The sequence below is a fragment of the Girardinichthys multiradiatus genome, chromosome 17 (assembly GCF_021462225.1).
Source record: "Girardinichthys multiradiatus isolate DD_20200921_A chromosome 17, DD_fGirMul_XY1, whole genome shotgun sequence".
Lineage (NCBI taxonomy): Eukaryota > Metazoa > Chordata > Actinopteri > Cyprinodontiformes > Goodeidae > Girardinichthys > Girardinichthys multiradiatus.
This window is the reverse complement of record NC_061809.1, coordinates 30,345,685-30,359,136: the sequence shown is the minus strand read 5'-3', so window position 1 is coordinate 30,359,136 and position 13,452 is coordinate 30,345,685. Positions and strand designations below refer to the sequence as shown.

Here is a 13,452-nt window from a genome sequence, read left to right as displayed (position 1 = left end):
AGCAAGCAGGTCCAGTTTAAATAGAGGAATATCCAGTCAGTTCATACAGACAGAACCAAAGTCAGTTACATCCATTCTGATTGCATCCCGGTTATTAAACAGTGCAGTCAGGTCCAGTTTGTTCATCCAGTCGATGAAAGGAAACCCATCAGAATCCATCGGATCGCAGACTCATTGACTCCCTCCTCCTGAGCAGGCATGTGGTGACAGTGGAAAGGAAAACCTCCAGCAGAACCAGAACCACTGACTGGAGGTTTGGGCAGACACAAAAACACATATCCGGGAGTACTTTCATTGTTAAAGAAGGATGCAGTACTCCTTCAGGGTCTGGGTTTCCAGAACCCCCTGGGTTATTCCGTTTTTAGAGTTTACTATAACAACCTCGATCCAGGACGGATCAGATCCAGTTTTCCTCACATCCAGACATCAAACAGTTGTGGAAAACTGGGAGAAGTCTTTCAGTCAGTGTGAGGGTTATAATTCCTCTCCACACTGACAGGAATGTCTTTCAGGAATGTTTTCCTTGGCGCTGCGCAGTTTTCCTCAGCAGCGCTTCATAATCATCCTCTGACGTCACCTGCTGATGAGCTAGTCCAATCAGGGTCGTCCTGGACTGGTACTTGGTTCGGTCCGCCGCTGCTGGTACTGCAGATGGAAGCAGCATCAGGAGCAGTGGGATCTTTACGCACCGGGATCGAAATTTCCTGCAACTTCCAGGATGATCCACTGGGTCCAGCGGTTCTGATGTGGAAGGATGGAGACACGGAGTTCTGGAGTCCGACACATATGCGCTCTGACTCTGCTGCTAGTCTCCGTGTGCCCGCTGTGCTGCAGTGCCAGCTGGATGTGAGTACCAATCCAACCGAACCGAGTTTACATTAGGCAGAACTGGGTCACGGACACAAATCAATTGGTCTCCTGGTCTGAGGTCCAGTTTTATCCAACTAAAAGCCTCATTAATGGGCCAGATGTGACCTGTTCAGGTTGGCCACGCAGCGTGGGATCAGCTGTCTGGGCTAAAAACACGGATCAGATTAAACGGAACCATCCTGCTGTCGCTTTAATCCAACTTTTACTGAGTCCGCATGTGGTTCCGACATGAAGTTTATTTAGAGTGAGCTGGAATTCTACACAGAGGCCCGGTTTAAGACCGAACAGTTAGGAACCAGCTGGTTTTGCGAATGCACTGTAAAATACTTCAGAATATTTCCATCAGCCAATCGGATTAATATAACTGTGAAGTTCGCTTATGGTTCTAACATGAATCATCCGAACCGGACATTCTGATGCGGACATTTCCGACCCAGTTATAATAGTTCGTTTCTCTTCAACATGTAGCCAGATTAGAGCAGAGTTATTGATGCATTTGGGTCTTTTTAGAACCGTTTCCTCCGAGATCCGGATCAAATAAATCCAGATTGTTGGATCAGATGGGTCCTAAACAGATCCATCTGATCCACGGCTTCATGTCGGAATTCAACAGAACAGACGTGGTTTCACCAATCAGAACCAAGCCTGCAGACTCATTAGACAACTAATGACTGAGTCAAGTTCTGGTCGGCCTGTACCGATCAAATGTTCCACCGGGTTCTGTGCTAAAAGCAGCCGCTGCCCTCCACAGGTGGCTGGGTGTGACCTCCGCGGGTGCCCCGGAGCAGCTGTCTTGCGGTGACCCGGTTCTGAGCGCCCGGCAGCGGGAGCTGTGCCGCAGGAAACCCTTCCTGCTTCCCAGCGTTCGGGACGGAGCCCAGATGGCCGTGTCCGAGTGTCAGAACCAGTTCCGTCAGGAGCGCTGGAACTGCTCCACGTCCCGGGAGACCACGGCTGTGTTCGGCCACGAACTGACCAGCGGTGAGTTCTGCAGGCCCATCTGGGTCCGGTGTCCACTTTCTAACTGCTCTGTGTGTGATTTAGGTCTACTGCTTATTGTTCTGAATTCTTTACCTGTTGCTGACAGGTTCTGCAGCATAAAACCCAAGTTTCTTTAAATCCACCAACAATTAATTAAAGGTTCGGCTGATTTCAGCGTCTCTGTCCGTTTTATTTGGATTTTCTCTCAGTAATAAGAACTGAACGCGGAATGTCATAAAATCATGGAAATAATTTCCACCCAAATAAAACACTTTTGTAGCGTCACTGGGACTGGATCACCGAGGTTCAGTCCAACTAGATTTAGAAGAGGAAACCTCCAAAACCATGCGGGTTTTCATGGGTTTGGAGGTTTCCTGATACAAACTAAATATTTAGTTCTGGTTCTGGGACTGCAGAGGGAGCAGGTGTCTGATGACCCGAGGGGTCCACATGTATGATCTCTGAACATCAGCTCACCACCAACAGAAGGATAAATAACCTACAGGATTCTGTATGGAGACCAAAGCAGAGATGTTGGACCATTATGCACAGAACCATAATGGAAACCAAACACAACATCTCAACACACACACCTTACACCAACTGCCAAGCACGGTGGTGGAGGGATGAGGATCTGGGTTTGTTTTGAGCACCTTACAGTCATTGAGTGGACCTGACCTCCTCCACCAGCTGAAGTTTGGTCCAAACTGGGTCATTAATGGAACAATGATCCAAAACACAGCAGCAGATCTACAACAGAATGGCTGAATGGAAAAATAATAAAATAAAATCATCAAGGTGCTGCAATGGCCTAGTCAAAGTCCAAACCTCAACCTGATTGAATTATTATTACAACTGAAGGTGGTTCTAGAACCTGCTGGTTGATAGGGTGCACTTACTTTTGTTGTGACTTGATGTGTGAGTTTGGCTGCAAAGCTTAATGTTTGATTGCAGGACATAAAACCAGAACCAGTACCAGAACTCTGGGCTTACTGACCAGAATCTGTCAGGTACTTTTAGGCTATTTAGTTTGTCACATCATTCATTCACAGGATCCAAAGTACTTTACTGGACATCAGCGTGATCCAGTCTTCAGCCGCTCATCAGGGACCAAACCGTTCATTAGTCAGAACTTTTGACCCAAAGCTGAAGTAAACAAACATGTTTTCAGTCCTGATTTAAAGAAACCAACAGTTTTTGGACATCTCTGGTTTTTAGGGAAAAGTACCGAACTCAGGTCCTCATGGACCACGTTCCTACACCTTTTACACGCTGTAGGTTCTGGGAAAGTTCTGCTGTGTTGTAGCTACTGCTGAAAGACTCTGTCGGTGATAGAGTTTAAACCGAGCCCAGTCTGCCCCCTAGAGGCCAAACAAAGGAGCTACATGTCAGATCAGGCCGTCACAGACAGCAGCTGGGCCCTAAAGGGATCATAGGAACTTTCATTTCAAATCCAGAATAATGGATTTAATCAACAGAAATGTTGGAGTTGCTTCAGACAGAAGAGCTTTTCTTTCTGCAGGAAGTTCCCTCATTCCTTCTCTGGAAACGTCTTGTTTAGCAGCAGTTAGAAGACAACATGTGGTCAGAAATCTGGGAAAACAGCTGAATAATTAAACTTAAGTGAATAAATATATCATTCTGATGAGTTTATTGATAACTGCCTGGACAGAAAGGTCAAAAGTTAAGTTATAGTTTCAGACGTCTGGTGCTGGTATGTTTGATGTGTTTCCCTCCAGTTTAGTGAAGACAGCTGATGTTGCAGAAGAAGTCTTGTTTTCTCTCTTCTTCTGACATCTCCATCCCACAGGAACCAAAGAGACGGCGTTCATCTATGCAGTGATGGCGGCAGGTCTGGTCCACAGCGTCACTCGTTCCTGCAGCCAGGGCAACATGACTGAGTGTGGCTGTGACGCTCGACTGCGAGGCGGAGGTACGGCACCAGAGGGCTGGCACTGGGGTGGCTGCTCGGACCACATCCAGTTCGGAACCTGGTTCAGCCGCAAGTTCATGGACGATTCTGTGAAGAACATGTCGACGAGCCGGGGCGGGTACACGCTGAGCACCATGAACCAGCACAACTGTGGGGCCGGACGACAGGTGAGGACCTTCATACACCTGACCTCAGTAAAACCGATTTGACAGTACCCTATCTAAAGTTTATAGTTTATTTATCAGCAGTCAGAACCAACCTTCCGTTTGCTGCAGGTTGGTTCTGACTGCTCACTGTCTGCTGCCCCACCTGGAAACAACCTCCAGCTCAGTCTGTACCTGTCTCCCTGCAGGCCATCGAGAGGACCATGTCCACAGATTGTCGCTGTCACGGTATTTCTGGTTCGTGCGCTGTGAAGACCTGTTGGAGGTCAATGGCACCGTTCAAACGTGTCGGTGCTTACCTGAAGGAGCGATATGAGCAGAGCGTCCAGGTGTCAGACCGCTCCAGGAGGAAGATGAGAAAAAAGGACCAGCGCCGCCCTGTTGACAAACACCAACTCATCTATCTGAATAAGTCTCCGAACTACTGCCTGGAGGACCGGCGGCGGAGCATCGCCGGCACACGTGGGCGCCGCTGCAACCGGACCTCCACCGGACCGGACGGCTGCAACCTGCTTTGCTGCGGCAGAGGCTACAACACTCATGTGGTGAGAAACATCCAACGCTGCGAGTGCAAGTTTGTCTGGTGCTGCTACGTCCACTGCAGGCGGTGTGAGAGCATGAATGACATGCACACCTGTAAATGAGTCTATACCTGAAACACACCTGGAACAATGAAACAGAGACAGTCCCATATGAATGGAGGCTTCTGATCAGACCAGGTTCTGACTGAATGTGAGAAGCACAGCTCTACTTTAACAGAGTTATGATACAACATGACCTGGATAAAACCTGTAACCTCCAGGCAGGACTTGGACCTTCTCCAGATATTCTCTGTGGGACAGACCAAACAAGATCTTCAGCTGGGAGATTTTTATTAGTTTTCTAGTTTACAGCTGCTGGAGTAGAACTCTTTAAAACCAAGGATGTACTAATACAGTATTTTTTCACACCGAGTACAAGCAAAAGTACTTACATTTGAGTACTTGCTGATACTGAGAACTTTACGAGTACTGATATACCAATACTCTTCTTAGAACTAAGTTAAAAATCCTTTATTTTCATCAGGTACATTTTATCTTTATCTGTTTAGAACTATTGTCCCGTTTACTGGCCTGGAACTGACAGAACCACAGAGTTCTGTTGGTTCTGCAGAGTTACCACACCCGCAGGCCCACGTTAACCAGCTGGGTTGTGTGCAGCACACGGCAGGCCCAGGAGTCCAGCATCAGTCATGGCTTTATCCATGCACAACATGAACAGAACCTTGACCAACCTCCCACATCTGGAGCGTATCACCAAACACATCTGAATGGCTCGGCTGCTGTTGGTACCCAGAAACCGTTGTTCATGCAGGATGAATCTCTGCAGAGTAAACTCTTGGTCTCTCCACGGTGAAGCTAATGAGGGACAGCGGGATGACACTGCTCCTCCAATTATACATGTGAGGCTAAGGCCTGAAATGTCTTGGGAAGGCCATGGATGTTCCTCTTCACCAGGTCCTGTAGTTTCAGAAACGTTGTCTCTGAGATGTGGTGGTGGCTAGGCATCTCCTCAGCTTCAGCATGCTGAGAAGATGTAGATATCCCATATTGTTTGCAGCTGGTTCTTCTCCCACTCCTTCAGAGATTGGTCCAAGGTTGGTGAACCGCTGCTATTTGGAAGATGTTTGAACCCAGCGTTGTTGGTTTCTAGATGTTTTATCAAACTACTTGTGCTACGTTTGTCACGTTCTTTCACTTGGAGATACCTCTAAAACGCTGACATAGCTCTTCCTCTGCTACCCTCTGCATGGAGTCACACTCTCCAAGTGGTTTCAGGTACTTCTTTTTTATGCATTATACATTCATTTTTATGGTTTATTACTGCCACCTACTGGATTGCAGTATGAGTGCACAGACTTATACTGCTATTGCAGGGGAAATCTAGCTGCTGTCACCCTGGTATCAGGTTCTGTAGTATCAGAACACTCATGAATACGAGTGCTTGCACAAGGTTTCGGTCAGAAACCCGATGCAGGGATCGGTTCATATCTGCTTAAACACAGGTGATCATCTGAATGAGGAATTTGTATGATTATTCAATAAACTTTATTTATATGTACAGAACTTTATCTCAGCTTATTTGTTTGTTTCGGTTTATCCAGATTTAATGGTGGTCAGGGTGAGTTCCAGGATCCTGGTGCCTCCAACTGGAGATGAATAGCTGGATCAGAGCTTCATCTTCAGTAATGGGGACGTTGCTCTGGTCTGTGGTGGAGAAGAAGGACCTGGAGAACTTCACTGATGTTCCATACTGTGCAGTAATTTATTGTGCTTTTAAAGACGGGTCAGAACATCAGCATCAGCAGCAACTCCACAACTGAAACTCTTAGAAACTCTTTAAAAAGTCCATAAATAAAATCCTCCTTTTTACCTCCAGAAACCAAAATAAACTAAATGTTTGAACATTTCCAGGTTCTCCTGTTTCAGATGTCTCTGTTTCTCTGGATCATTTTGTTCCTCTGAGGCCCGCTCTGGTCTCCAAGGACATTTTTTTTTGTGTGGACTCTGTGCCCTCACTCTGGGACACGTGTTGTTTTGCCTGGTTCTGGTTTGCTGAGTCCTCAGAGTCTTATCAGCCATGTTCGATGATGAAGCAGAAAGTTTCAGGGAAAACAAGCTGCAGGTCCCTAGTTACACTCCAGGATTTCCTGTTATTCTAAAACCCAACTGGACCGGGTTTGTCGAGGACGCATGCAGGGACTGAGGCCCATTCATTCAGGGTCAAAGTTCATCACTGCTCAAATAAAAGCAGAGCCAGCTGCTGAATAATTAATGTATCATCTCCCAGTTTGGACGCTGGGATCCAGAGATGAAACTTGCAGCTGATTTCTATTAAATCCTCAACAAAGTTCCGGATTCTGTCAGCAGGGTTGGAATGTTGGAGGTTTTCCTGCTCTGGAAAAATCTAAAAAAAAGAAAGCTTTCCAGCAACAGAGGCGGGGACAAGTTGGTAACAAAGATCCGATTTAAGATGGTTCTTAAGGTTGTTGACACAAGGCTGGTTCGGAATCTGAATGAGTCAACGGTCCTCTGGAAAATGGTCCGATTCTAAGACTGGACTGAAGCAGCTGGAGTTCAAAGAAACAGCTTGGAAGACCTTCATACAGCCTGGAGAACTGTTAATCTGGACTAATTACATAAAGGTGTTGGGATTATGATTATTGATTAATTAATATTTATCAAGAATTATAATTAAAAATCATAATTTGAGAAAATGGCCATAGGTGAGGGTAGGAACGTAGACCAACCGGTAAATCGAGAGCTTCGCTTTTCGGCTCAGCTCTCTCTTCACCACAATGGACCGGCACAGCGCCCCCATTACTGCGGCAGCCGCACCGATCCGTCTGTCGATCTCCCGCTCCATTCTTCCCGCGCTCATGAACAAGACCCCAAGATACTTAAACTCCTCCACTTGAGGCAGAAGCTCCCCTCCAACCTGAAGAGGACAAGCCACCCTTTTCCAGTCGAGAACCATGGCCTCGGACTTGGAGGAGCTGATCTTCATCCCAGCTGCTTCACACCAGAAGTCTTCTTCAGGACATGAGACATACAGGGTTTGGACAATGAAACTGAAACACCTGTCATTTTAGTGTGGGAGGTTTCATGGCTAAATTGGACCAGCCTGGTAGCCAGTCTTCATTGATTGCACATTGCACCAGTAAGAGCAGAGTGTGAAGGTTCAATTAGCAGGGTAAGAGCACAGTTTTGCTCAAAATATTGAAATGCACACAACATTATGGGTGACATACCAGAGTTCAAAAGAGGACAAATTGTTGGTGCACGTCTTGCTGGTACATCTGTCACCAAGACAGCAAATCTTTGTGATGTATCAAGATCCACGGTATCCAGGGTAATGTCAGCATACCACCAAGAAGGATGAACCACATCCAACAGGATTAACTGTAGACGCAAGAGGAAGCTGTCTTAAAGGGATGTTCGGGTGCTAACCCGGATTGTATCCAAAAAACATAAAACCACGGCTGCCCAAATCACGGCAGAATTAATTGTGCACCTCAACTCTCCTGTTTCCACCAGAACTGTCCATCAGGAGCTCCACAGGATCAATATACACGGCCGGGCTGCTATAGCCAAACCTTTGGTCACTCATGCCAATGCCAAACGTCGGTTTCAATGGTACAAGGAGCGCAAATCTTGGGTTGTGGACAATGTGAAACATGTATTGTTCTCTGATGAGTCCACCTTTACTGTTTTCCCCACATCCAGGAGAGTTACGGTGTGGAGAAGCCCCAAAGAAGCGTACCACCCAGACTGTTGCATGCCCAGAGTGAAGCATGGGGGTGGATCAGTGATGGTTTGGGCTGCCATATCATGACATTCCCTTGGCCCAATACTTGTGCTAGATGGGCGCGTCACTGCCAAGGACTATCGAACCATTCTTGAGGACCATGTGCATCCAATGGTTCAAACATTGTATCCTGAAGGCGGTGCCGTGTATCAGGATGACAATGCACCAATACACACAGCAAGACTGGTGAAAGATTGGTTTGATGAACATGAAAGTGAAGTTGAACATCTCCCATGGCCTGCACAGTCACCAGATCTAAATATTATTGAGCCACTTTGGGGTGTTTTGGAGGAGCGAGTCAGGAAACGTTTTCCTCCACCAGTATCACGTAGTGACCTGGCCACTATCCTGCAAGAAGAATGGCTTAAAATCCCTCTGACCACTGTGCAGGACTTGTATATGTCATTCCCAAGACGAATTGATGCTGTATTGGCCGCAAAAGGAGGCCCTACACCATACTAATAAATTATTGTGGTCTAAAACCAGGTGTTTCAGTTTCATTGTCCAACACCTGTATATATATAATATATATTAAATAATATAAATAAATATACATTAAATAATGATTCATTCTGGTTTTCTTGTTCCTGTTTCCCATCTGAGGAGGCGGGTATACTGGTAAAATTTCTGGCTCCTCTTCCCACCTCGGGTTGAAGATCAAACCCATCTAACGAGAAAGGCAGCAGACAGAAACATGACTTCATGTTTGGAAACGTGTTTCTTCTTCTGCAGACGATGGGTATAGCAGGTGATGATGCATGTTAGAACAGAGACAAGAACGTCCAGTGAAGATCATCTGACCTCCAGCAAAATCAGCAGATGGAAAACAACATCAGGACAATAAAGTCTCACATCTTTGATTAAAACATGTTTGTTCTTCATTCAGTGAAGTATCTAGAGGTGGGCAGAGTAGTAAGAGGAGCGTTACTACATGATATTACTAAAGTAAAAGTATGATGCAGTAGAACTACTAACTACTTTTTAAAGTTTCTCCAGTACTACCACCTCTGGATATCTGTCTGTTTTATACTGTCTGGAGTTTTCAGCTGAGGTTTGGGTCACTCTGACAAAGTTCAACTTCCAGATTAAATGTTGGTTCTGAAATAAATTCTGGAAACAGAATCACACCAAACAGAAAGTTCCCTTTGGAAAATGAGGAGTTTTCCATGGAACAGAAAGGTTTCCAGGATCTTTTCTTGGTTACCTGAAGCAGTTTGATCACCAGAAACATCAGTAAATCTGATTTTTATGTCTGAGATGAAATGAGACCAAATATCCAACAGTCTGGGTTTCCCAGCCTGGTTTAATGACACCAGGCAGAACCTTTTCTTTCTGGTGTAGCTTGTAAAGACGCAGGATGATCTGTCTTCCTGTGGTTGTTTGTGTATAAAGCTGCAGCTCAGCAGTTTTCCCTTAAGATTAGTTTTCAGGAAACAGGAGGGAGGGGAGGAGGGAGGAGGAAGTCCTGAAAAGACCAGCTCAGGATGAGTTGGACACCAGAAGAGATGGAGATCCGACTGAGTTTACAGCTGCTGGTTGCTTCTCTGATGATGGCGTCAGCTGCCTCACAGCAGGTAAGACCATCCATCCTAACATTACGTTCTTCTCTGGAGGACACAGGAAAGCTCCAGACCCTCCAGAAGGTCCTTCAGACTGAGGTCATCTGCTGGAATCAGTGAAGAGATGTTGATGTTGGTCTGTTGTCTGTGGGGTTAGTGTAGGTTTAACATGGCTTTTTCCTGCTTTCACTGATCAGTTGAATAAAATGAAATCATTTTCTCTCAGATGTTATGAAGCTGAAACATCTCACCAGCTTCAGGTCATTTTTCCATTTAAGAAAACAAATCAAGATGTTACAATGGTCTAGTCAAAGTCCAGACCTACACCTGCTTGAAATGGTGTGGTGGGACCTTCAGAGACATCTAATATCCATAATGATGTGAGACGATGTCAGAAAACCACGGCTGAGAGAAACCACTGCTGGAGGAGGTTCTTTGGGTTGCTGGATCAAGTGGTGGTAAATCTTAGTGGTGAAAGAGACTGTAGGTCCAGTTCATCCCAGGGGTTCATATAGAGGTTGTTCCTGACTCTAACCGTGTGTGGAGCAGAGCTTTTGGGTGGATCAGATGCAGTAGATAAGCAGCAGTTAAAGCTATTACTCCCACTTCCTGTTGACGCGCCATCGGATTGGTGTCATCTCCAGCTTTCCAACATTCCCAGGTTGTGTAGTGATGAGGACCATGAGAACAATCAGATCTTCTCCTGAATGGATGTAAAACTGGAGCAGAGTCAGAAAATAAAAGCATCGGGAATCGTAGCTTCATGTTTGTATTTTTGTTGATTTTCTCATTTTTGGAAAATTGTAGAAAGGTGCTGAAGACTCACCTGGTTCCAGAGCAACTGGATCCATCTCCATATCTCCTCTACTCGGTTCTAACTGGGCATTTAAGGAGAAGTCTTTAAAATGTTCCTGCTGTATTCCTACATAGAGAACGTCCATGTTGGTGTCACTTGAAGGTAAAGAGGTTCTGTGTTTGTTTCTGGCAGAACTTTTGTTTGAACACAACGGTCCTGAGGACGCAGACGGCCTGTCATTCCTGCACCATCTCCATGTTTATTCCCTGCCCATCAGGATCCAAAAGGACTCCAGGATCCCTGACCTCCGGCTGCAAGTAAGACACCCAAAGACTGAGATGTCTGCTGATTGCATCATTTTATGAAAGCCTCGTCAGGTTCTTCATCAGACGTCTCAGAGTACACCTGTCCTTCAGGTACCACGTCAAGACCGGCAGCTTGAAGCTGGCCATCAGCGGCTGCTCCTTTGAGTGCTACAGGGAGGTGCAGGTGAAGAACTGCTGTCCTGGTTACTGGGGTCCAGACTGCATGGGTCAGTACTGTTCCGTTCTGTTCAAATGATGAGTTTAGAAGGTTTTGCTCCACCTGATTAGTTAACTTCATGCTCTTACAGCTGATCATGGTGCTGTAAGAAAATGGGTCAATTCAGGACATTCATAGATCTTTAATTGGCTATAATCTGTAGCACATTACCAAAGAATGGACCAGAACCAACAGAGAAGCCCTAGCTGATGCTGTGGAGCTTTGTACTGACAGTAAGCAGCAGCCCGAGCTCTCTACATCATTTCCAGGTGACTCGTGACCTAGATTGAGTCCTGCAGGATGCAGATCCTCCTCTAGGAATCAGGACTTCCTTCCTCTCTGCAGACTCTGTCAGCAGGACAGAAATCTGCTGACTCATTCGCTGAGTCGCTCCTTTAGACCAGCGAGGCTTCAGAGTGGGAACATGGCGATCAGCTCAGAAACAAATATGAAACTGTGGAAGCGAAGCTTGGAGCTCATGCTGTACAACTTTGGATCTGCACATTCAGCATGGAGCCATTTCTGTTAGGATTATAAAGAAGCTGGAGGAGAAAGACCTGAGGAAGTCCTGGTCTGGGTTCTATAAACTCTAGGATTACTATTTTCCTGGTTCTGTCCCATGTTCAGAAACAGAGCCCACCATCTAAACAGAACCGTGAAATACTCACACTAACTGCTGGAACAGAGACACCGGTGAGGTGATGACAGGAAGAGAGGACCAGATGAAAGCTGGAGACAGGAAGGAGGAGAGGAAGCGGATGGAAAGATGGAGGGAGGCAGCTTCCTGTCAGAAGATCTGCAAACAAACTGCAGCAGCGTTCCACAAACCTGTTCTGTCAGCTTCCTGTGTTTGTGTTTCAGAGTGTCCCGATCGGGCCAACAGACCCTGCAGCAGCAAAGGGGTCTGCTCTGATGGGCTAGGAGGGAACGGCACCTGCAGCTGCCAGGTGACACACACACCTGCATTCATCATGTCAATGATTGTAGGTGGAAAGTCCAGTAGATAAGCAGGTTCTGAAATACTCAGACCAGCCCACCTGGTACCAACCAGCTCTCCACATTTAAAGTCACTTAAATCCTTTTTTCCTCATTCTAATGTTTGGTTTGAGCTTCAAGAAATCATCTTCACACCATCTAGATATGTTGATCTACTCTGGCTGATTGAAAAGGTCCAATTAAATCTGGTTACACACAGAACCTTTTAATCTAGTAGAACTCAGACAGACCAGCTTTCCTTGAACCAAGGTTCCTTCAGTCTCCAAGGCTGGTGTCCTGCATGTTTCAGATGTTTCTCTGGTTCCACCCAACTGAATGAAATGAATGGATCATCCCAGAACCCTGTAGAACCTGATGACCTGCTGAGGAGCTAATTCAGCCACATCTAGAACACATCTAGAACATGCATGACACCAGCCTTGGAGATTGGAGATGGACTCAGATGTTCCTGACTGAGGTTCCTGGAGTCCTTCGGAAATGTGAAGGGTTGCTAAAACTACTTCCAGAACTTCCAGAACCCAACCCACAAAGAACCCATTAAGACCTCTGAAAATAAGTCCACAACAAACTGCAGGACCACCAGATGGTGAGAAGTTATCCACCAAATTATTTTGTTCTGTATGTCTTCAGTCGAAATGAATCATCAGGACCGACAAAACCCAGTGCTCTGGTGTAGAACTCGCTCTGGCTCTCTAGAGCTGCCAGTCGTCTGTGCCATACAGCAGATGTTTGTAGAAAACTGAAGAAGAATTCCTGAAGGAATCCCAGAACCATTTCAGATGTTTTCCTTCTCAAAGCTGCATCCATAAACTCTGGAATACCATTACATACCCCAAAGACCATCAGAGGAAATAAAATCATGTTCTGTTCTGGAAAAGAACTGATGTAAAGATCCCAGACATCCGTAGATGATCCGATGGATCCTTCTAGTGTTACTGTTTCTACCATAAAAACAGTTCTAACTACAAATATCACTTCCCGTGGCACATTAGAGCCCTCCTAAATGAAACCCACATCCATCAACAGAATCCAGGCTGAATGACCCAAAGAACTTCATATGTTGGCCCAGAACGTGTTTCAGCCATTGAGAAGCTTTTGTTGCCGTTTAAATAACCTGAAATGTCCTTGAAACAAACACCTAACAGCAACAAATTGGTTCTACACTTGAGCAGAATCTGTTAGAACCCAAATTAAACTGCAGAGCAAGCTCAAAAGACCACCAGACTGCCTTTTAGGTTTTTCTAAACTGGATTAGGACTGGCACCACAGAACCTTCTGGATGAC

General features: G+C 45.9%; 2 protein-coding genes across 3 annotated transcripts in view; both read left to right on the top strand.

Moving 5' to 3' along the window:
* The first annotated feature begins 67 nt into the window (after positions 1-67).
* On the top strand, positions 68-6,053 carry wnt16 (wingless-type MMTV integration site family, member 16). Its single transcript, XM_047389822.1, has 4 exons — positions 68-846; positions 1,622-1,851; positions 3,662-3,951; positions 4,137-6,053. Exons 1-4 carry the CDS (start codon positions 755-757, stop codon positions 4,590-4,592), a joined length of 1,068 nt encoding a protein of 355 aa, XP_047245778.1. The 5' UTR covers positions 68-754; the 3' UTR covers positions 4,593-6,053.
* A 3,739-nt stretch (positions 6,054-9,792) lies between these two features.
* The window catches only part of stab2 (stabilin 2), a 44,838-nt gene continuing 41,178 nt past the window's right edge, over positions 9,793-13,452 (top strand). For both annotated transcript variants that reach the window (XM_047389503.1, XM_047389502.1), the window contains exons 1-4: positions 9,793-9,869; positions 10,843-10,967; positions 11,067-11,182; positions 12,034-12,119. In XM_047389503.1, coding sequence (XP_047245459.1) covers positions 9,801-9,869; positions 10,843-10,967; positions 11,067-11,182; positions 12,034-12,119 — 396 coding nt within the window. In that variant the 5' untranslated portion in view covers positions 9,793-9,800. The remainder of the gene's footprint in view (positions 9,870-10,842; positions 10,968-11,066; positions 11,183-12,033; positions 12,120-13,452) is intronic.